Here is a 23,531-nt window from a genome sequence, read left to right as displayed (position 1 = left end):
ATTGAGTGACAGATTTGTAAAGTGCTTAGATCAGAATTTGGCACAGAATAAACAAATATTTTATATCTTCATTTAGGAAGAAAACAGAAAGCATATAGACTTAGGTCACATTCCCTTGAAACGTGCACTAGAGCAAATTGATTGTGATGGTTCTAAAAAGTGCCATTTCATTGTTCACATTTTTTCTTATGCTGAGTGAGGTGTCTGGGATGGCTTGGATCTGAGAGGAACTCCAAAGTTAAATGAACCCTCAAAGATTTTGGAGATATACTTGTTCTAGTTGATCGTGCTAGTTATAATATCTAGAGCTTTCAGGATCATTGCTACCTACAGTGAAAGGGCTGCTGGCTAATCAACCACATATTGTGATCATAATACCAGAAGTGGCTGAATACTCCAAGCTGTGTCTTGATTGCCCTCCTCTACCTCCCTTTTTTATGCTCTAGTTGGTTAACTTCTGATTCTTTCTTCATTTCTCTATTTACATATAATTTCTTCCTATAGAACTTTTTACTACACTCTCCCATAATGTTCCTCCCAAATTTGGCTTCTAGATTCCTTGTTATTTTTCTCTTTTCTCATCAATGACTTTATTACTCTGTATTGTGGTTATCTATAATTGCACAGTTATTTGCACAAAATTGCAATCTGATTGCACAAATACTTGCAAAATTAGTGTAACAAACATTACTCATATAGGTTCATATTGAGTTTGTAAATATATGAGCTCTGATTAGACTTTATACTTAGTCTTAATAGAACAATCTACTTACTGTAATTGTGTAATTATAGTTTAATTACTCTAGACAAATCCTCCAAATAGCTGAATAGACAATTGACTATATTTTTTCTAAACTTTCAATATATACCATGATTCTCATTTCTGGTAGGTGATCTTACAGGCTTCTAGGACCTTCAGAGCTTAGAGATGCAATAAATATGTCAATGTTCCCAGAACATGAGCCAAAAAAGATATCAAAAGATAAAAATTTCAGATACCTTGAATCATTGAGTCCCTGATTTAATCTCTAAAACTAAATATTTTATTATTTCTTGAACAAATTCAGACAAATCACAGTATTCTTGTTTGGTTTATCATGGGAGCCACTGCATAGGGCAGTTAAGGGATAATTCTGAGCAAGGTCCCAGGAGGGATTTTAGAAAAAATGATAATTGTGAAGTAGCACCCTGGAACATATATCTGTATGTGCCATGTGTTGCACAAACATCTGTTCTAATGTAAGGCATGGCTGGTGAATGAGGGATGCATGAATATGGTGATGGAAAGATTATTTGCATGTGGTCCGTAAGGAGCAAGAGAAATAATATGAATAAAAAATCTACTGATCTATGAGTATACAACTGAGGAAAAATACAAAATAGATTAACAAAGAACAAGGAGAAAATGCCTCATGTTTAAAGAAAATAGAAAATATAATTTTGTAAGAGAAAATAGCCGTCAAAAGAGGATATATTTCCAGAGGATACATTTAATGGTATCTTTTGTCAAGACAGTTGAAGGAAAGCCCTAATTTGAGATTATAGAAGAGAACAAGAAATACAGGGAGGGCTAAAAATATGGTGAATATTTAAATTAAAAATTTTATTACAGTGGAAGACACATTGCCATCAGTCTCCCTCAGAATACTACCTCTGCTTTCAAACACTTTTATAGTTCTTGTACTTGCTAAAACAGTTCTGGAAATCCTTTTTTCATGAGTCTTTATGAGGTGTGATAAAAAATACAGTGAATGCTGCTGCTAAGTAACTGTTCAGCAGAGAAATCCATGCCCCTCTTCAAAGCGCTAGTTTCACTGACGGAAAATTGAGTCATATGAATTTTCATATTAATTTTTTGTTAATTAAACTTTTGTAATAGTCAAAAAAAAAAAAAGAGAAAAAGGCAGGCTTGTAAATATATCACGATGTGCCCCCTCGTCCTTACTCACAGTTGACCACCTTGTGACTGGCGCTCTCTCAAAGTAGAAATGACCAAAGGTAAACACTGTGAATTGATTCAGGACGTCAGGGCGGCCACAACAGTGCAACTAAAGACACTTGTGAAGGAGACTTCCAGAACTGCTTTAGGAAGTTCTTGTACTTCCATTCCTTGAGTTGGCAAGTGCCTCATACAGTGTTTGTAATTGATCTTCATTAAATGGACTGATGAATAGAGCATGAATTAAGAAAGTTTTTATTAATAAATTTTTCATTAAATGAAAAATGTCTGTTAGGGCTGGGGATTTAGCTCAGTGGTTCCACTGTCTGCCTCCCAAGTGCATGATCCCGAGTTTGATCCCTGGTACCAAATACAAAACAAAATAAAACAAAAAAAAACAACAAGAAATGTCTATTGATATGACACTTTGAAGATATTTCTAATTCAAAAGAAGCAGACAATATAGTAGCTCAAAATAAGCTTCCTGTACATATTGAAACTTTTAGATACATACAGTGTGTGACTGTTTGCTTCTATTGTATTTGGCTAAATAGTATTTTAATATATTCAAATTTGTGTTCATACGTATATCTGTGTGTATATCTCTATATATACCTATATAAAATATAAAAAATCTTTGAGCAGTAGATAAGTTATTTAATCAAACTTTCATCATTTTATATCTCACTATGTTACAATTTTGGCAAGAGGGCATAAGACTTTTAATGTAGTTAACTCAGTAAATATATGTAGTGTAAATATTGTGTTTGAATTCATGTGACAGAAATTAAGGCAAGTAGCTAATTAATACAAGAGCTAACGGGGAGGTTTTAGAGCTGACCTTGGCTTATAATTTTACATGATTTACTTCATCCTCATATAAATCCTTATGTAATCCAATGAGACAGGTACCAAGGTTGCCTGTTTCTTAGATGAACATCTAGTCAGCAGCTTTTTCTGTTTGACTCCAAAGCATTGTGCAGTTGACCACTCTGATGATGTGCCACCTAACGTGTGTCTGAGTGCTTGCAGTTATTTTCTAATATTCTGGGGTTTTTTTTTTGTTTTTTTGGTTTTTTTTGGTACTGGGGATTGAACTCAGGTCCTTGAGCTTGCCAGGCAGGTGGCGGAACCACTGAGTTAAATCCCCAGCCCTTTTCCTAGTAATCTGGTCTTAATTGTCTTGGTTCTGGAAAAAAAGGAGTCATATTTTCTTTACCCTTCACTGCATCTAGCTGTGGGTTGTAGCCATAGTAGCTGCCTAATTGACTGATACAAAACTTTGTATTTTAAAACTTAAAGCATTTTCCTAATACCCTACTCCAAATGATTTTGATATAAGTAATTGATCAATACTCATTTTTATTTATTTTTTATTTATTTTTTTAATTAAATTCTTTTATTGGTACGTTGTAGGTATACAACACAAATACATTTCTCATTGGGAATTGCACCTTTACATGATGCATCTTGGTTCTTATTTTTTCCCCATTTCTAGCCCTCCCTTCACGCCCTCCACCCTTCCCTATTTACAAAGACTTTATTTCCATTTTTTCCATTTCTCAGCATTTTTCCTTTCCCTTCTTTCCTTTCCCCTGCCTCTCCCACTACCCCTACCCCTTTGGACCATTTCTTCGTATTTTACATTATCGATTATTCATTCTAATCATTGGTACATTTTAGGTATACAATATAATGACATTCATCATTGGAAATTTGTAACTTAACATAGTCTCTCTTGGTTCTTATTTTTCACTCTTGCCCAGCCATCTCTTGAACCCCTCCATTCCTCCCTATTTACAAAGATTTTGTTCCTATTTTTTCATTTTCTCATATTAATCCCATTCCCTTCTATCCTTTCCCCTGGCTCTCCCACTTCCTTCCCCTTTGCCCCTTTTCTTCCTACTTCACATTACCTATTATACATTTTAGTCCTTATTTACACTTTCAGTTTCTCAAACCAGAGAAACTATTCGGTATTTATACATGTGTGTCCTATTGATTTCACTTAAGAGTATGGCCTCAATGTGCATCCACTTAGCTATAAATGTCTCTAATTTCTCATTTTTTATGGCTGAGTAGTACTCCATTTTATAAAAAAACCACATTTTCTTTATCCAGTCTCCAGTTGATGGGCATTTGGGCTGTTTCCAAGTTTTAGCTATCACAAACTGTGCTGCTATGAACATGGGTGCACATATATCACTGTGGTATGATTCTTTTAATTCTTTGGGGAAGATCCCCAGCAGTGGAATAGTGGGGTCAAATGGGACTTCCTGTCCTAGTTCTTTGAGGTATCTCCATACTTATTTCCACAGTGCTTGCACCAGTCTACACTCCCACCAGTAGAGGAGCAGGGTTCCTCTTTCCCCACATCCCCACCAGCATTTGTTATTGGTTGATTTCATGATAGCAGCCATTCTTTCTGGAGTGAAGTGGAATCTCAGCGTTGTTTTCATTTGCATCTCTCGAAGGACCAGTGATGTTGAACATTTTTTCATGTATTTATTTGCCATTTCTACTTCTTTGTCTGAGAAATGTCTGTTCATTTCAGATGCCCATTTTTGGATTGGGTCTTTAAATTTGGGAGGTCTGATCTTTTTAAGTTCTTTATAGATTCGAGATAGTAGACCTTTGTCTGAGGAAGAGCAGGTGAAGATTTTTTCCCACATTGTGGGTTGTCTCCTCACACTGCTGATGGTTTCTTTTGCTGTGCAGAAGCCTTTTAATAAGAAGAGATCCCACTTGTTGATTGTTTGTGCTAGTTCACAGGCAACTGAGGTTTTGTTCATAAAATCTTTTCCTATACCGATGTCTTCAAGAGTTCTACCTAACCTCTGTTCCAACTGGTTCAGAGTTTCTATTTTAATATTTAGATCTTTAATCCATTTTGATTTTAGTTTAGTGCATGGCGAGAGATATAGGTGTAGTTTTAATCTTTGGCAAGTTGAAGCCCAATTTTTCCAGCACCATTTATTAAAGAGGCTATCTTTCCTCCAGTGAGGGTGTTTGGCTCTTTTATCAAAGATGAGATGGCTGAGTGTGTCTGGCATTGAGTTTGCATCTTCTAATCTGTTTCACTGGTCCTCAGGTCTGTTTCTTTGCCAGTACCATGCTGTTTTTATCACAGTAGCTTTGTAGTAGAGTTGCAGGTTGGGGATTGTGATACCCCCTGCCATGTCTCTGTTACCTAGAATTGCTTTTGCTATTCTGGGTCTCATCTTGTTCCAAATGAATTTTTGGATTGTTTTCTCAAGGTCCATGAAGTATGCTGCTGGGATCTCAATTGGAATTGCATTAAATCTATATAGCAGTTTTGGAAGTATGGCCATTTTCACTATATTAATCCTTCCTACTCAGGAGCAGGGGATGTCTATCCATTTTCTGATATCATCTTCAATCTCTCTTTTCAGAGTGCCATAGTTTTCAGAGAAGAGGTCTTTGATTTCTTTCGTTAGGTTGATTCCTAGGTATTTCAGTTTTTTGGATGTTATTGTGAAAGGAATTGTTTGCCCCATTTCTCTCTCAGTGAGTCTTTCATTTGTGTAGAGGAAAGCTATTGATTTTTGTGTGTTGACCTTGTAACCAGCTCCTTGACTGAATTTGGTTATTAAGCCTAGAAGACTTTTGGTGGAGTTCTTGGGGTCTTCTATATAAAGTATCATGTCATCTGCAAATAATGACAATTTGACTTCTTCATTACCTATCTTTATTCCTTTTATTTCTTTCTCTTGTCTAATTGCTGTGGCTAATGTTTCCAGAACTATATTGAACAAGAGTGGTGATAGTGGACATCCTTGTCTTGTTCCTGATTTTAGTGTGAAGGATTTCAGTTTTTGACCATTTAGTATAATATTGGCTGTTGGTTTTTCATAGATGGCTTCTATCAGTTTGAGATAGAGACCATCTATTCCAATTTTTTATAGGGTTTTTATCATAAATGCATGTTGGATTTTGTCAAATGCTTTTTCTGCATCTATGGAGATAATCATATGGTTTTTGTCCTTGGCTCTATTGATATAGTGTATTACCTTGATTGATTTGTGTATATTGAACCATCCCTGCATCCCTGGGATGAATCCCCTTGGTCAGGGTGTATGATCTTCTTGATGATCTTCTGCATTCTGTTTGCCATTATCTTATTAAGGATTTTTGCATCTATGTTCATTAGTGAGATTGGCCTATAGTTCTCCTTTTCGGTTGGATCTTTCTCTGCTTTGGGGATGAAGGTGATGCTTGCTTCCAGGAATGAATTTGGGAGTATTGCTTCCCTTTCAATTTCATTGAAGAGTTTAAACAGTAGTGGCAGCAGTTCCTCTCTAAATGTCTTGTAGAATTCAGCAGTGAAGCCATCAGGGCCCGGGCTTTTCTTAGTTGATAAGTTTTTAATTATGTTTTCAATTTCATTGGTTGATATTGGGTTGTTCAGAATTTTTAGGTCTTCTTCGTACAACTTTGGTAATTCATATGTATCTAGGAATCTGTCCATTTCTTCTGTGTTGTCCATCTTATTGGCATATAGGTTTTGGAAGTAGGTATTGATGATCCTCTGGATTTCTGCTGGGTGTGTTGTAATTTCACCCTTTTCATTCCTAATTGCATGGATTTGGGCCTTTTCTTTCCTTTTTCTGACAAGGTTGGCTAAGGGTTTGTCAATTTTGTTGATTCTTTCAAAGAACCAACTCTTGCCTTCATTGATATTTTTTTGTATGGTTCTCTCAGTCTCCATTGCATTGATTTCTCCTCTGATCTTTTAATTTTCTCCCTTGTATGAGCTCTGGGTTTGTCCTGTTCTTCTTTTTCTAGAAGCTTGAGGTATAGCATCAGGTTGTTTAATTGGGCTCATTCTGTTTTCCTAATATGCATATTCACTGCTATGAATTTCCCTCTAAGACTGCTTTCATTGTGTCCCATAGATTCCAATATGTTGTATTGTCATTGTCATTTAATTGAAGGAACTGTCTGATTTCTTTAATTTCCTCTGTGACCCATTGGTTATTCAGAAATGTGTTGTTCAATTTTCACGTGTTTATGAAATTTTTCAAGTTTCTTTTGCTATGGATCTCCAGTTTCATCGCACTATGGTCTGATAATATACTGGGGATAATTTCAATTCCTTTGCACTTACTTAAACATGTTCTGTGTGTGAGTATGTGGTCTGTTTTGGAGAATGAGCCATGTGCAGCTGAGAAGAATGTGTATTCTGATTTTGTGGGGTGGAAGACTCTGTAAACATCTGCTAAGTTCATTTGTTCAGAGTTCGATTGAGCTCTAGTATTTCATTACTTATTTTTTGTCTAGTTGATCTATCTATTTGTGACAGTGGGGTGTTGAGGTCCTCCACTAGAATTGTATTAGTGCATATATGACTTTTCATGTCCATTAGGATTTGTTTTATGTAGTTGGGCGCACTAGTGTTTGGTGCATAGATATTTATGATTGTCATCTCTTCCTCTTGGATTCTTCCCTTTACAAGGATGTAGTGTCCTTCTTGGTTTCTCTTAATCAGTGTTGGTTTGAAATCTACTTGATCTACAAAGAGGATAGCTACTCCTGCTTTTTTTTGGGTTCCTGTAACATGAAGTATTGTTTTCCACCCTTTAACTTTCAGTCTGTGAGTTTCCTTTTGAATTAAGTGTGTTTCTTGTATGCAGCATATTGTTGGATTTTGCTCGTTGACCCATTCTGCCAGTCTATTTCTTTTGATTGGTGAATTGAGACCATTAACATTGATGGTTATAACTGAAACGTATTGACTTGTCATTCCCATGACTTTTTCTTTTTGTTAAGTTCTCCCCCTTTCCATTTAATTTCTTGTCATGGCAGATGGGTTCATTCTGCTTTGCTTCCTGGGGTTGTGATCCTCAATGTCTGTTCCTAGGATATTGTTTAAAATTCTTTGAAGTGCTGGTTTGGTATTCACGAAGTTCCTAAAGTGCTCTTTGTCATGAAAGTATCTTATTTCTCCATCAATTTTGAAAGATAGTTTTGCAGGGTACATCGATCTGGGTTGGAGGCTGTTTTCTTTTAGGACTTGGAATATGTCACTCCAAGCTCTTCTTGCCTTGATGGTTTGCATTGAGAAGTCTGGTGTGATTCTGATGGGCTTTCCTTTGTATGTGATTTGTTTCTTTTCTCTGACTGCTTGGAGAACTTTGTTCTTCTGTTGTGTTTGTGGAATCTTAACAATTATATGCCTATGTGTAGATTTTTTTTGATCAAGGCTAGTTGGAGTCCTATATGCCTCACTTACCTGTATGTCAAGCTGTTTTCCCCTGCTTGGGAAGTTTTCTGCCATTATTTCTGTGAAGAGATTTTTTATGTCATGTACACTCTCTCCTGTTTCTTCATTGAGCCCAGTCAGTCTTATGTTATTCTTCTTTGCATCATCTAGCAGCTGCTGGATTGATTTCTCATGTTCCCTTATAATTTTGAAGCAATTTTTCTTTTCCTGGTCACTAATTGCAATCTTATCTTCTATATCTGAAATTCTGTCCTCACATTGACTCATTCTGCTGTGTAGACTTTCAGTGGAGTTTTTCATCTCCTGGAAATCTATTTCCATGTGTTTTATGGATTCCATTTGTTTCCTATGTTGGGATTCCATCATGTTCCTGAGCTCCTCTCTAGATTTATTAATCATGTCTTGCACTAGGGGCCCAATTTCTCCTGTTATCTGAGAAATTATTTCTGATTTCCTTTTTTCCAGATCCCCTTTTGTTGCCAGTTCAGTGGGTCCAGGTGGTTGAGTATCAGAGTGTTCCATCTCATTTCCCTTTGGGGTTGCTGTAGATGATCTGAAAGTCTGGTTTTGATACTTATTTATGTGTTTTCTCATTTTGACTGGTGGTGGGCCTGTTGGTGCCTGCACAAATTACCTCCTCTGAGCTGGGAGCGGTGGGACAGGGGCCGAGACCAATGGGAGGAATGGTGGCCGGGAAGCCTCTTCCTCTGGTCCAGGAGCAGTGGAGTGGCGGCTCAGAAGCCCCTACCTCTGGGCCAGGAGCGACGGGACAGAACGTGGCCCAAAAGCCCTTTCCTCTGGGCTGGGAGCAGCAGGAGGGATGGTGGCCAGGACGCCCCTTCCTCTGGACCAGGAGCAGTGGGATGGCGGCTCAGAAGCCCCTACCTCTGGGCCGGGAGCAGCAGAACTCAGTTCCGTGGTCTGGTGGTCCGGTGTCCTCTGCGTCTTTGTAGTGTGGAACCAGGTGGCTGTACAGAGGAGGAGGGGGTCGTCCAGTGGATTGTTGCCAGGGTGTGGGCTGATTCGGCGTGTTCTGTGCCTCCATACTCATTTTTAATGGCTTAGTATCTATGAATTACAAATAAAAAGAATGCTCTTTTAAAATTTAATCTGATACAGAAAATGTTACTAGTTAAAGTAGAAATAAATGAAGCAAAGAGTTTAGGTGTATGAATCTGAAGGTGTAGGAAACTATGATTATTAGGGAAAAAGGCAGTCTTTCTAAACGGCTTTTCTTCTTGTGTAGAGTTGCATAATTGTCATTCAAACCCTTACGTAAAAGTGAGGGCTAAACGTTTACAGGTAGTTTATAATAGAATTTTTGACTAAAAAAATACCCCTCAGCAAACCCATTTGTTTTGTATATACTTTCAAACTTTTTAAAATTAAGTTTATTGGTACATTTTAGGTATACAATACAGTTACATTCATCATTCATCTTGTGCCTGTATATGATGTATCTTGGTTCTTATTTTTTCCCCTTCCCCTGCCCTCCCTTCACCCTTTCCACCCTTCCCTATTTACAAAGACTTTGTTTCCATTTTTTCCTTTTCTCATGTTTCTTTTCATGTTTTTTTCTTTTCCCGTTCTTTCCTTTCCCCTTCCCCTCCCACTTCCCCTACTCCTTTAGACCTTTTCTTCCTATTTCACAGTATCAGTTGTACGTTTTGATCCTTACTTACACTTTTAGTTTTTCACACCAGAGAAACTATTTGGTATTTACATGTTTGTCCTATTTATTTCACTTAAGAGTATGGCCTCAATGTGCATCCATTTAGCTATAAATTTCTCTAGCTTCTCATTCTTTATGGCTGAGTAGTACTCCATTTTATAAAAACCCACATCTTCTTTATCCAGTCTCCAGTTGATGGGCAATTGGGCCATTTCCAAGCTTTATCTATTACAAACTGCTGCTGTAAACATGGATGTGCATATGTCGCTGTGGTATAATGCTTTTAATTCTTTTGGGAAGATACCAGCAGAGGAATAGCTGGGTCAAATGGGACCTCTAATCCTAGTTCTTTGAGGTATCACCATACTGATTTCCACAGTGGTCGCACCAGTCTGCACTCCCCCCAACAATGGAGAAGGGTTCCTTTCTCTCCACACCCCCACCAGCATTTGTTATTGGTTGATTTCTTGCTAGCAGCCATTCTTTCTGGGATGAGGTGGAATCTCAGTGTTGTTTTCATCTGCATCTCTTGAATGACCAGTGATGTTGAACATTTTTTCATATGTTTATTTGCTGCTTTTACTTCTTTGTCTGAGAAATGTCTGTTCATTTCAGATGCCCGTTTTTGAATTGGGTCTTTATATTTGGGGGGTCTGATTTTTTTGAGTTCTTTATATATTCTAGATAGTAGACCTTTGCAGAACAGCTGGTAAAAATTTTTTCCCACATTGTAGGTTGTCTCTTAGCTCTGTTGGTGGTTTCTCTTGCAGTGCAGAAGCTTTTTAGTAAGATGAGATCCCAGTTGTTGATTCTTTGTGCTAGTTCCCATGCTATTGAGGTTTTGTTCATAAAGTCTTTTCCTATGCCAATGCCTTTGAGAGTTCTACCCAAGTTATCTCCCAGCAAGTTTAGTGTTTCTGTTTTAATATTTAGATCTTTAATCCACTTTGATTGTAGTTTAGTGCATAGTGAAAGATAGGGGTCTAGTTTTAATCTTTGGCATTTGAAATCCAGTTTTTGCAGTGCCATTTATTAAAGAGGCTATCTTTCCTCCAATGAGGATGGTTGGCTCCTTTGTCAAAGATGAGGGAGCTGAGCATGTCTGGAGTTGTTTCTGCATTTTCTTATCTATCTGGAGTTGTATCTGCATTTTCCACTGATCCTCGGTTCTGTTTCTTTGCCAGTACCATGCTACTTTCAAGCTTTTAAATGTTTCTCTTTTTATTAAATTAATGAGAATAAATATATCACACTTTTATTTGCCAAGCACACGTATTGGATTTTTTGTGTGTGGGAGCATATTTTGGATTGTTACTCTGTACCGCTTTCCATCTAGGCTTTTTCACTGTCATGAGATCAAACTAGACTGGTTAGAGACTGCAGCAGTCTCGTCATTTTTTTTTTTGGTACTGGCGATTGAACTTGGGTCCTTGCGCTTGCGCAGCAGGTGGCAAAACCACTGAGCTAAATCCCCGGCCCTCATCTTTTGTATAAGATTGATACACATAGAATTAAAATTCCTGAAATTTATATTTCAAAGCAGTTCTTTTCATAGCTGAATATATTTGTTTTATGTCAGTTCTTTAAATTTTCTCATAATAAAAATTCATTTAATTTTTTTGATGGTAAAAAAGAACTTGCTCAGAGTTAATAATCTAAACAATTTTAATGTCAGAATTTACAGTGCTTACAGTGTTTTCTCTGCCTAAGGAAGAGGGGCAATAGAGAATTTTATTTCTAATTGAAACAACACAAAAAAGTAAAAACCAAGAGAAAAATCTCACAGTTATCTTGTCTGGTTTTCTTTAAGTTTAAAACAGATTCTCCAAATTTAAAACAATTCTTAAAAAATAAAAAGGAGATGATGATGTTAAAGAGGTTGTCTCTTGTAGTTAAGTCTGATATTAATATAAGGCTTTTAATAAAGTACATCCCTGATTTAATCACACTGTTGGTATAGCTGTGTTTCCCTCGGTAATTTACAAATATCCCTGATAGTTTGCTCTGATGCCCTGGAACACCTCATCGAACAGTTGGAAACCTCAGTGCTATGCTATGCAACCTGTTCATAGCAGAGTGGCTCAGTACATTTTCTTAGGAAAAAAAAGTTTATTGTTTCCTTATATAAAGTACAAAAAGATTGAATAAATACATGGTATTCTGATTTATTTGGGAGATAGTATTTAAAATTAAGTAATCGTCCTTTTAGACATCTGTGGCTCTTGTAAAAAATAAGATTAAAATTGAGAAGTAGACCATTTTTTGTTGCAAAATAATTCTGGATGTGTTATGCACAAAGTAAAATTATGAATATTTGAAAAATGTGCTTATATAATATATATTTTTAAGAAGTATATTGTAAGTTAATTATCAGATTAATATTATAATGAGGATTAATAAGAAAAATGTTGCTTTTCTCAAAATTCTTTTACATTACCTGTGTCATGGTTATTAGAAAGTAAATGGGTATGAATTCTGACTTTTCCTCTAACCACTCTCAGGTTAAACTGTGCATGGATAACCATTTCCCTTGCCCGTGATTAGGACTGGGTTGTCACCGTGTGGGTAATTAGATATAATGAGAAAGTCAGATGTGGGTCTTCTGAAAATCTTTCCCTCCTTGACAAAAAGCGTCAGAAAGAGATGCTTCTTTCACTGGACATTGCTATATCGCTGCTATAGCTTCAAGTGATGTGCTGAACTCTGGCAGATCATTCTGTGACCATGAGTAGAGGTAGCTGAAGACAAAGTGAAAGTCAAAATCACCACACCACAAAATAGGAAAGAAGATTACTGAGTCCTTGAGGGGGATGTTGCTTAAAAAGTCTCTGAAAAAGTCCACTTTGTCACTGACTGGTGTGAGAGTATAACTGTTCTTTGTATATGTTAAGCACCTGTAACCAATACAGCGACTCTTGTTCCTTAATAGTAAGTACTATTCAAAATGTTGTTAAAGACTCAAGATCCTTGTGTTGGGTTGACAGTATAAATAATCAAATGTGTTTCGAAAAATGCAAGTGATTCTGATACTTCTTACTTGTCTTCTAATTCCTTACCTCCCATGGAGAACTTTTAGAGCAAGATAGTTATGAAATTGAATTAAGGAACTTTGGTGAAGGCTGATTTTATATGAGAGACAGGGGAAAAGGACCACCATGTATTTGGTTTGGGTAACTGTGGAGATGATGCTACCATTCTAAATGACAAGGACATTTACTATTTACCATTTACCATTCTAAATGATAAGAACATTAACCCAAAGAACAGCTTAAGTCTTTTGCATTATGAATATGAGCTGTCTGGAAATATTCAGAAAATTATTCCAGAAAGTATGCAGGTGTATAATTTTGGCATTAACACAAATATCTAAACTGTAAGACTAAGAGATTTAGTATTTTTAGTTGAAACCATTGGTGTAGATAAGATTACATAGGCAGATCTCAAATAGGGAAGAGGAAAATATGGAACTTCAGAGAACACCAGTATTTCAGTACAGAGTAGGGAAAGAAGTGGTTGCAAAGGAGGAAAAGATGATTACTGTTATCTTTAGTGACATATCTCATTTCATTTTTTTCAGAGAAATTCTAAGAAATTTGTAGTTATGGAAGTTCAACAGAATGTGAACTTTATATGTTTTACTTTTTCTTTAAAACTAGATTCTTAAATGCTTGTTTTAGTTGATTAATGTGTAGTGCTAAAAGGTAGCCTCGTGGGATAAAAAGCTAATGTACCATCTAACACTAGCAGCTTACTGTCTTCTCTCTTGCAAGATCAATTTCATTATTATGCTTATTAGTAGGGATGTATTGATATGGGACCAAAGATATATAAATTTTTATCGGTCTTTGTTTCCAGTCATTAATAATAGATGTCTTGTTTATAGGACATATGAAAAATACATAGAATTGCCTCTTGAATTTTGCTGTTCATAATTTCGTATTTCATTCTTGTTATTTCTGTCATTCATGGTGTGCTAGCTAATGTGCTTTTTTGTATAAAAATAATGTATTTTGGAGAAGAAGAAAGATTCTGAAACTTTTTTCTTGGCTAAGGAAATTTCTTTCAAAGCAAACAAAAAACTCATAACTTCTGGAGAGCATTACCTTAAACCTTTCACATGATCTGTGAATGCAGATCTAGAATTGTGTGTGTGTGTGTGTGTGTGTGTGTATCAAAAGCACTGTGTGTTAGAAATACCAGTGTTTATGAACACTTTTTTCCCCAGTAAATGTAGAAATATAAATTTCAATTAACAGTCTTCCTAAAAGGATCCAAAAAAAGATATTTGAGTATATTTTACTCCTCCAACTTTTTCTTTGCTTTTTAAACTTTAGTTTGAATAGCACCTGTAATTAAGGAAGAAAACTGAGCCCTAGGTGCTAGGTAGGACTTCTAGCTATTGATCTGTGTAAACCCTGCTTATACTGTCAGGGGAGAAACAGTCAACTGCTGAGCTGCTTTGTCACTGACATAAGCTGAGAGAGGATTTTTTTGTCTATACTGTTTATACACTAGTCTATAGACCTGCTGCCTGGTTGAATTTTAAAGAGTGCGGAGGTTTAAAGACTTGTCCCCGGAGGGATGCTTCTGCCAGTTGGGAAGCGAGCTGAGGCTGTTTTGCAGAAGTGTGTGCATGTGTGTTGCTTGTGTAAGAAAGGAGGGGGGAAGGTGTGAAAAGACTGAGCAACTAAATGGGAAGCCTCCTTCCTAATTTGAGTCTTAAATTGCTATGGAATATATGACTAATTTGGGTATATTGAGAGGTAGACATCAAATTCTGAATATATATTCTTCATTATAGAGATTATGTGGGAAACTTTGCAGGAGGATATCTGAATAGTGTTCATATGTTTAGTAAATATGGCAAATGGCTTCACTTTCGGTAGCACGAAATAGATAAAGCAGTAGTCAAATGTAAACTGTTCTCATTTGTAAGGAACTGTTGTTGAGTAGTTTATTTCAAGTGTTTAACTACATTTAACAAAGTATCATCATTAGTAAGATAGTTGCCTTTCTATAAATATGGGGTCTGTGCTCCTGCTTTCAAAGGTGCATGTCCATAAGCACACCTGGGTACCCTGCCCTAAGGAAAGAAGGTTGCTTTTTTTTACATAATGCTTTTCCTTCTGTTTTTGAGTGTTCAGGCTCTTGAAGCTTTCTGAGGTATTGATAGTAAAATTCTATTATATTTTATTTTTACTTGATACATTACTGCAGTATATATTTTAAAAGAATTTAATAAAATTTACTTTAAAATAATATATTTATAATGTTTAAATATTCAGATACTAATGATTTTACAGGATGTAGTCTACTGGTAAAGGGATAGTAGAGTAGTAAGGTAACTTTCTAGGGGGGTGGATTATTATATTAATATTTTTTCTTGATTTTCTTTTAATAGGAAACACTTTCATACATCTTTCCTTTGTTTTATAAGATCACCTGCCTTTGAATTTTTATGATGTTCTAAATTTTAACTTTTGAATCAGAGTTAATTTTAAGCTGTTTTTCAGATATAACAAAATAGATCTTTTCTATTTTTGATAAGTGGCTGATAATTGCTTATATTTTAATATAATTGTTAATGATTATTATTTCTAAAAATTTAAAAATTTTTTTGTATTTAAGTTATTGAAGTTTTCAAAATCAGGTCATTTTCTATGTTGAAAACATTGATTTTAATATTAAACAATTTTTAAATGAAAGCACAGAACAGAAGATATGTTTTAATTTAAAGGCTTACTTTTAGATTTTTACAAATACATTTCTTTAGGAATGTTATTTAAGATAAAACTTGGTACCAAGTGTGGAAACATAAATATGTCTTTTTTAGCTATAGAAATTTTTTTTAAGAGCCATTTGAGTATGGGACATGTAGAGTTGTTATACCTCTCAGTAATTCATTCTGCTGCCAACTTCATTCCCTTTTCTCAGCCTGCATTTTAATTGAAACAACATTTATATTTTTGAGCCAGGATCTGTCAGAAGTCCCTATGGCTAGTCTGTGGTACAAGTAGCAGCAGACGTAGCTTACCCATATGGTGCGGTGCTTCTTGTAAAATCCATATGGCCTTGTTGAAGGGAATCCCAGCGGGGATGTGAAGGGTGTTAATACCCTTCAGGCCAGGCCCTTCCCTCCTGGGGCCTCTGTGGCATTGTCAGTGCAATCTGCCAAAGCACAAACTTAATTCCTTTTTAATAATCAATTATTTTAGTCTAGGAACCTGTGCTATTTTTCTGAAGAAAATTTTTTCCCTAGAAAATGTCTTTAAAAAGTTGTGACTGCATCTTTAAAAAGTATTCTAAAGCTTCTTCTTTTTTCTTAAAATTTACATTTGTAGGAAGTACTACAGAGTGTGCCAAAGTTCTGTTTCCCCTTTGACGTTGAAAGGTACAGTATAAGTCAATATTTATAATAACCTTAGCTTATCTTAGCACACATTTTAAAGCGATTACATCAGCTTTTTAATGAAATCAAATCCATCATCTCTTCACTATTTCTAGAGAAACAGTGGAGACTAGAGATTCAAATTAAATGACATTTGGAATCAAGAATGCTTTGTATTGTAATAGCTTTTACGTTGTCCACTCTGGCCAGACTGGGGGAATCTTAAAGCAGTATTGCCAATAGTTTGTTTTTTCCCCCTTAATCTTCAGATATTTCATACAAACTAGCAGCAAAAATATGTCCTTGCTCTGAACCTTCATATTGTTTCTTTTAAAGTTAGATGTATATATCTTGGTGTCTCCCTCACTTCATCCTATTTGAAAAGACCATCTGTATGATGCAAAAGTCATGACCAGTTGTCTCCCAACAATACCTTCATAGAAATAGTGCAGTCTTACGGAAGGCTACTTAGCAGTTGTAAAAATCTCATTATTTTTGTATTTTACTGAACAAATGTTGAATGAACTGCATGTATTTAGTTGTAATTTAATATTTGTTCCTTTGAGCATAATGACAGACTACTTACTATTTTGCATGTGTTTTTCATACCATATTATCAGTTTTCTTAAGACTGTGGTATAAGAGATTTTTTAAACAAAGTTTATTTTAGGAAAATATTTTGATAATGATTAGTGAAACTCCAAAATTTTACTATATTAAAGGTAAAGGCTTCTGAAGATGAGCTAATTTATACTAATAAGTATTCCTGAGGAATGACACTTCTTGTTACCTAATTTCTGACGAATCAATTCGCCCCTCCCATCTTCAAAGTTATCATTTTTAAATCAATAATAAGAATAAACTAAAGGAAGAAAAGCTACCAAAGGATATTGTGAACCTTGAGTGTTAGAGGGCATATTAGTCATTGGAGGATTTATTTGAAGTTCATAAAATTTTTAAAAAATCGTTCACTTAACAGTATACTTTTTAAATATTAAACATTTGAAATGCAGTATTTCCTGAAAAAAAACCAGTACAGGTACATTGGTAGTAATTTACCTCCATTTTTACAATCCTTACAGTGTTTTAAAACTAAAGTTTAGGTGTCAGGGATATTTTATTTGGGGACAAGGAACCAGTAGTTAGGTTATCTAAGGCCAAAGTTGTAGGCAGTATACAGATGTATACTTACAGATTTTATCTAATGATTTGGATTGTTCTTTATACTGTGGTATATATTATATTATGGCAGTACACTACTTAGTTCAAAATTGGCTAAAATTATTTATAGCTTAGCCAATATACTTCTTTGGTAGAAATCACATTCTTATTTGTATTTGGAAATTTAATCCTCAATATATTTATTGATAGCTCTAAAAGCAAATGCTAAGGAAAAAAACACCAATAGTGTTTTGTATGGTACTTTATTGGGTGAGAATGTCAACAGAATATGCAATGAAGCAGAATTGGTGGAGGCTGCCATTAGGTTCTAAAACATGATTTGCTATCTAAGGAGTTAATAACTGTGGAAAGCAGAATAATTGGGGAAAGAGAAGCTACTGTGAACTCTATAACTCACTTTGTGTGGCTTCTTCAGTTTCAGTAAAACTACTTTAATACATATGAAAAATTTTATAGGTACTTTTAATCTTTTCAAAACTTACGGCAAACTTTCTTTTGAGTTTTTAGTTAGGAATTCATATATGCTGAATTGTGTAGTCTATAAGGTGATATCTTATTTTGATGTGTGATTCATGATTTAATTTACTCATTTCACATTCATTCTCTAGTTTTAGAACAGAATTCTAAATTCAAGAACCAAATGATTGAAAACCAACTGTGGAAAACTACACCATGTATATTCTTGTGTTTGTTTCTCTTTAAGAAAATTGTCACACCAGGCTTAATTTTTCATAATATTACTGTATTTTAGGGTGTCTCAGAATCAAGTTGGACAGCATTTTACCTTTGTACTGACTGACATTGAAAGTAAACAGAGATTTGGATTCTGCAGACTCACATCAGGAGGCAAAATTTGTTTATGCATCCTTAGGTGAGTAATTGTAATAAAAAACTGGCTATCAAACAGATGAGCTGTATCCTTCTTTTTATTTCGTTTTGCTTACATGCCAAAAAGTAAAAACCAAAAATCCTGCTTTAAATTTTAACTTGTTTGTCTAACTTCAAGTAAGTTGAAAGCGAATTTTTTTTTTTTTACTTTCTATATACAGATTCAGTTGGGTATAAAGATTTATTGGTAATTTGGTGAAATTTTTCTTTAAAGAATTGAGTCTTTTAAAGATTAGATTTTGTGGATTTATTTTTGCAAATTAAACATTAAAATAGAAGTTCAAATAATATAAGCACTTCTCCTGTTAAATGTGATGCAAATATTTCAATAAATTAATATATGCCCTTTCTGTCACTGACTATAACTTTGATTTTTGTAAATGAATTGCTGCTTTAAGTCAAAGGTTGCAAACTGGTCATGCAGACTGAAGATAGAAGTTTCTGTTTGGCCACTGGGTGTTTTAAAACTTTTAGGACGTTATCTCATGCACTTAGGAAGTATTGTTTAAATTCTATATTTCTAATTTCCTTATGAGAAATGGGAATATTTACTAATTATGATCCTGTACTCCCCAAATATCATCAATAAGCTAAAATTAAATGGCAGGTTTTTAGTTATGTCATGAGCTTGGTAGTTTCTATAGTTCTCACCTGTCCTGCTTCAGTAGCTTCTGTGGTGTGGCTTCATTCATGAGGTGGAGAGTGTGTCTCCTGCCGATGGGCCTCACATCTGAGATGCGGGCTATTGAGAAGAAGAGTACTAAGGGTTAGCACTCCTGTTATGTGTCCCGAATCAGAAATCCAGATGTAATCTGTAAAAACAGGACCATATACTATTAGATTATGGATATTGGTCAACCTAGATTCTGTAGAAATGCTTATAAAAAGAATTAACATTTAACTAATGAATTAACACATTACAAACAAATCAGTATAAAATCGGAATGTTCTCTGTTTGCTATTTAGCTGCATCTGTGTGATTTACTGCGAGTTAAGTATTAATAAATCCAGAACATTTATTGATGCTGGGGATTTTTAAAAAATTTTTATTCAGGACCAAATGTTTAACTGCTTTCTAGGTAATAGAATGAATTTGTCTCCATTTTTCTCTTTAAGGGCACACCTTTTTCTTCTTGATAACAATTGTATTTAAAAGTTATGTTTTATCCAGAAGAGTCATATGCTTACACTAGAGGTCGACTTTCCTGACTTAGAGCAGGTGACTGTGCAGTGGGATGGAGTGGCACTGTGGGAGTTTGGGGAGGGGAGAGCTCCTTGTATCACTGTGTCTCCTGCTAAATTTTCAGAGCTACAGCTTAACGGGGAGCATAACCTTGTGCACTCTGTCCCAGACAGGTGTGTCCTAAAAAAAAAGCTATTTGTGCTTTTTTATCACTTTTATCAATTTTTGAAACTTTTATTTAAAAAATTTAAATGTACAGAAGAGTTTCAATAGTATAATGAACTCATGTTATCACCACAGGGATTCATCAGTTAGCAGGCATCTCTCTCCTTTCCCTTTCATCCTCAGTGTATTCTTTTTTTTCCTTTTCTTTTTTTTTCTCTCTGTCATTAGTATTGTTTTTGTTGACCAGTTGGCCATTTGAGGATAAATTGTAGGTATTATAGACCTTAGTTTTCTATATTTTACTCTATGTTTTATAGCTTACTTCAGTCTTCAAACTGTATGCCTGATATTATTTTTTTTTTCTTTTTTTTTTTTTTTTTTTGGTACTGGGCATCGAACTCCAGTCCTTGCACTTGCAGGGCAGGCGGCAGAACCACTGAGCTAAATCCTCAACCCTGATGTTATTTTTAATTAAAGAATCTAAACCTTTTTCAGTGTTTTGAACTCTTAAAATATTTTGAATTTTTTTTTTTTTTTTTGGTATGGCCATGGAACTCAGGACCTTGCCCTTGCAAGGCAGGCATGGTGCCACTAAGCTAAATCCCCGACCCCGTAACCGATATACTTTTATCTGTGGTTCTAAAACTTGTATATGTGAAAGAACAGCTCAATCTTGTGGTACTCTTTGAGTTAAGAATAATTTCACTTGTAAAAAAATATGACTATATGGAATCATTGTAGTAAAAAATCAAAATCTAATTATATATGTCAATAAAGATGACCTTTCACAATAAGGATTATTGATTAGTCTATCTCTTATTAAAATTATTTTTGTTTAATCATTTAATTTTGTCATTTGACAGTGTTTTCTGGTAGATAAGAAATAGGAGATTTCAAAGCTTTGCAGAAAAATCATGGAGGTAAATCTTACATTGAAAAAATTCTGTGCTCTACCTTACTTTCCCTTCATAATTAGAAAAATATTGCTACTTTAAACTTTTAATGGAATATTTCAGTCTTGATCCTGAAAGTCAATGTGCTAAGGTGTTTTTTGAAAATAGCTAATTTAGAGAATAAGCAGTAAATTAGATAACTAGTTTTATAATGAAAGGAGAATTCAAATATAATGGAATTTAGAAACTTGCTTGGAAAGTTGTTATGGATAGGTAAGTGTATCTATAAGTTACAATCAGTGCTATCTCTTGGAAAATAATTTTGACAATTCTCTATAATGCTATTGTGAGAGAAATAATGGTGTTTTGAGCCTGAATTTATTCATCTGGTTTGGTGGTTCTCTACAATTTAGGTTTAATGGTATGTATAATTGTTGAAATGAATGATAAAAACCTAAATGTACTAGAAAAAAGTGACTGTAGCCTTGAGAGCCTTTCTGTACCTGACATGGAATAAAGAAGCCTGAAGGATTGGTGGTGTTTCATTTCACCAAATAATGATGATGGAAACTTTTGTTTGGTGACAAATATAATAAGAAAACTTAAAATACAAGTAATAAACTGGTACAAATAAATTCCCAACCACTATAACAGAGGTTAATAGCTGTAATATATAACAAGCACCTACAAATTAATAAGAAAACCCAATAGAACATAAATAAAGTATCTGAAAATCTTACAGAAATGTGAATAGTTTATGTATTTATGAAGGATATTCCACCTTACTGACAGTAAAATAAATGAGCACACTAAGATTGGCAGAATTGAAAATATTTTCTTAAGTAAGCTTGAGAATACATGGATTTCATGCATTATTTGCAAGACTATAATGACAACCTTTTGAAGGGAAATGTAATAGCATATTTTTAAAATCTCATGCTTTTTGTCTCATAGTAATATGTATTTTTTCAAAGTAATATGAAAAATTTCGAAGTAGTATGTTTTATGTTTATATGTTCTTCAAAGCCAGTTATGTCTATTATATATGTATGTGTCTTATTAAGTAGTTAATCTATCACAAATAATTATATAGTAATAAATGACTATATAATTATATAAAAGTTTAGAAAGATACATCCCAGTATGTTTTATTTTATATACTTCAACATCTATCCACTTTTTGTAATGAGAAAAAAATCATGTTAATCAGTTTTTTTGTGGTTCAAAATTTTGAGATATATAGGTAACAAACTATAAATATCGTTCCATATTTTATATTAAAATTAGTAGGAATTTGGGCAGATCATCTTTTATCAAGTACAATATTTATTGTGTTTGCAGACTTGGAAGTTATCTTACTAGTGTGTTTCAGTGTAGGCACCTTCAGTGCAGTAACCTGATCCTGGGAGTGTAGCAGAATTAAGAATGGGGAGGGGAAAATTTTGTCCTATGCCTTTGAAAATCAGCATCACAATGTGAAAGAATGATCTTTTAAAGAAAAAATATTGCTAATGGGGTGACTGGTGACATTCTTTAAGCTAGATATTAGTGCTTTTCTGTAATTTCAATGTAAATGTTTAGGGCTGGGGATTTAGCTCAGTGGTTCTGCCGCCTGCCTTGCAAGCACAAAGACCCAAGTTCGATCCCTGGTACCAAAACAAACAAACAAACAAGAAAACCCAACTCAATATAAATGTTCAGTGTGGTAGAAATGTTTTATGAGATGGCTGAAGAAATGCTACTTTCCAGCAGTACTCATTTAATTTCACTCTACAATGTGAGATTAAGACACAAGAGAAAAATGTGTGATACTATATATAACTATATATATATTGTAAAACTAGGAGATAAAATAAGTTGTTATTTTTTTGTAAGGAACGGGGGAAGGCAGGAATATTTAATGAGTTACTCATAGAATTATCTGTGGCAATTAAGTCTCTTAACTTATAGGCCAGTTTTCTTTATAACAAATTATACTGCTTTCAGTGTGTATGAGAGAAGATCGGCTACACTGCTGTTTTGAGTATTTTCTAGTGGCAGCCAAAGATTCAGAGTAATGTTTGTAGTCCATTTTGTAAGAGTTTTGGACTTAGAATTTATGTTCCTAATAAGGCTAAGATTTGTTGAGGAATATAACAAAATACTTGTATAAACAAGTCACAGAAATGTCTTTAACCATGTTTTCTGATAACAAAAGTAATATACCATTTTATTATAAAAAGTTTAGATGATTCAGAAAAGTTTAAAAAAAGAAAATAAGAGCCCCTTATATTTGTGACACATAGTGAATGCATTCATTTAAGAGTCTTGCTTCCATAAGACTTACAGTATATTTATGAATTTTTCTGTAGGATATCAAACTAAATGATTAACTGTGGTCTTTATTCATAATTAGTAAAATGCACAAAGGTATTTAAAATATCTCATAAACTGACTTTTATATTATACTACATAATGCTCAAAATTTTTCCGCATGTTGAATCTGATAGCTGGAACTCTTCTTTTTTCTTTCTTATACATTGATATATCACACAAATATTATTTTCCTTCTAATTTCAGTTTAAGTCATTTACTTAGATCTTTAAATATATTATAAATTTTGAATATTAAATGTTAATTACCTCGGAACATACTCTTTTTAGGTGTTCTATTGTGAGATAACACTGGTTTGATAATTCAGTGTGCATTCTTAGTAACAAATGAATTAAGATTCTTGGGTAAATAATTGGTAGTTTTTTGTGTTGCCTCTACAGTATTCTGAATTTTTTTCTGTTATCAGATTTATCTTCCTTGTCAAATCTTCCCATTTATAGAGTTACCTTCTAATGTATGGATTTATGTTTCAATGATATAAAAATTTAAAAAGAAAAATAGTTTTGGTATCTCTTGAATTTTTGTTGATATTGAAGTTTAAAATACTTTAGGTACTTTTTAAAAAAGTAGTAATGAAAATAATAAATATATAAAGAATTTTAAG

At 34.3% G+C, this 23,531-nt stretch overlaps 1 protein-coding gene across 20 annotated transcripts in view; it reads left to right on the top strand.

Annotated features, from left to right (window-relative positions):
- Dennd1b (DENN domain containing 1B) overlaps nucleotides 1–23,531 on the top strand; it is a 226,966-nt gene that overhangs the window by 77,094 nt on the left and 126,341 nt on the right. For 13 of the 20 annotated variants that reach the window (XM_087193844.1, XM_087193842.1, XM_087193843.1 and 10 more), the window contains 2 exons: nucleotides 16,197–16,246; nucleotides 18,177–18,296. In XM_087193844.1, the coding sequence (XP_087049970.1) occupies nucleotides 16,197–16,246; nucleotides 18,177–18,296 (170 nt within the window). The remainder of the gene's footprint in view (nucleotides 1–16,196; nucleotides 16,247–18,176; nucleotides 18,297–23,531) is intronic. The other 7 variants (XM_087193853.1, XM_087193854.1, XM_087193849.1 and 4 more) reach the window with 1 other exon arrangement.

Source organism: Heterocephalus glaber, unplaced genomic scaffold (assembly GCF_053883595.1).
Source record: "Heterocephalus glaber isolate CG9 unplaced genomic scaffold, H.glaber_assembly_v1.0 deba00001600, whole genome shotgun sequence".
Lineage (NCBI taxonomy): Eukaryota > Metazoa > Chordata > Mammalia > Rodentia > Bathyergidae > Heterocephalus > Heterocephalus glaber.
Note: the sequence above shows the minus strand (reverse complement) of the source record. Positions and strands in the feature narration are given on the sequence as shown.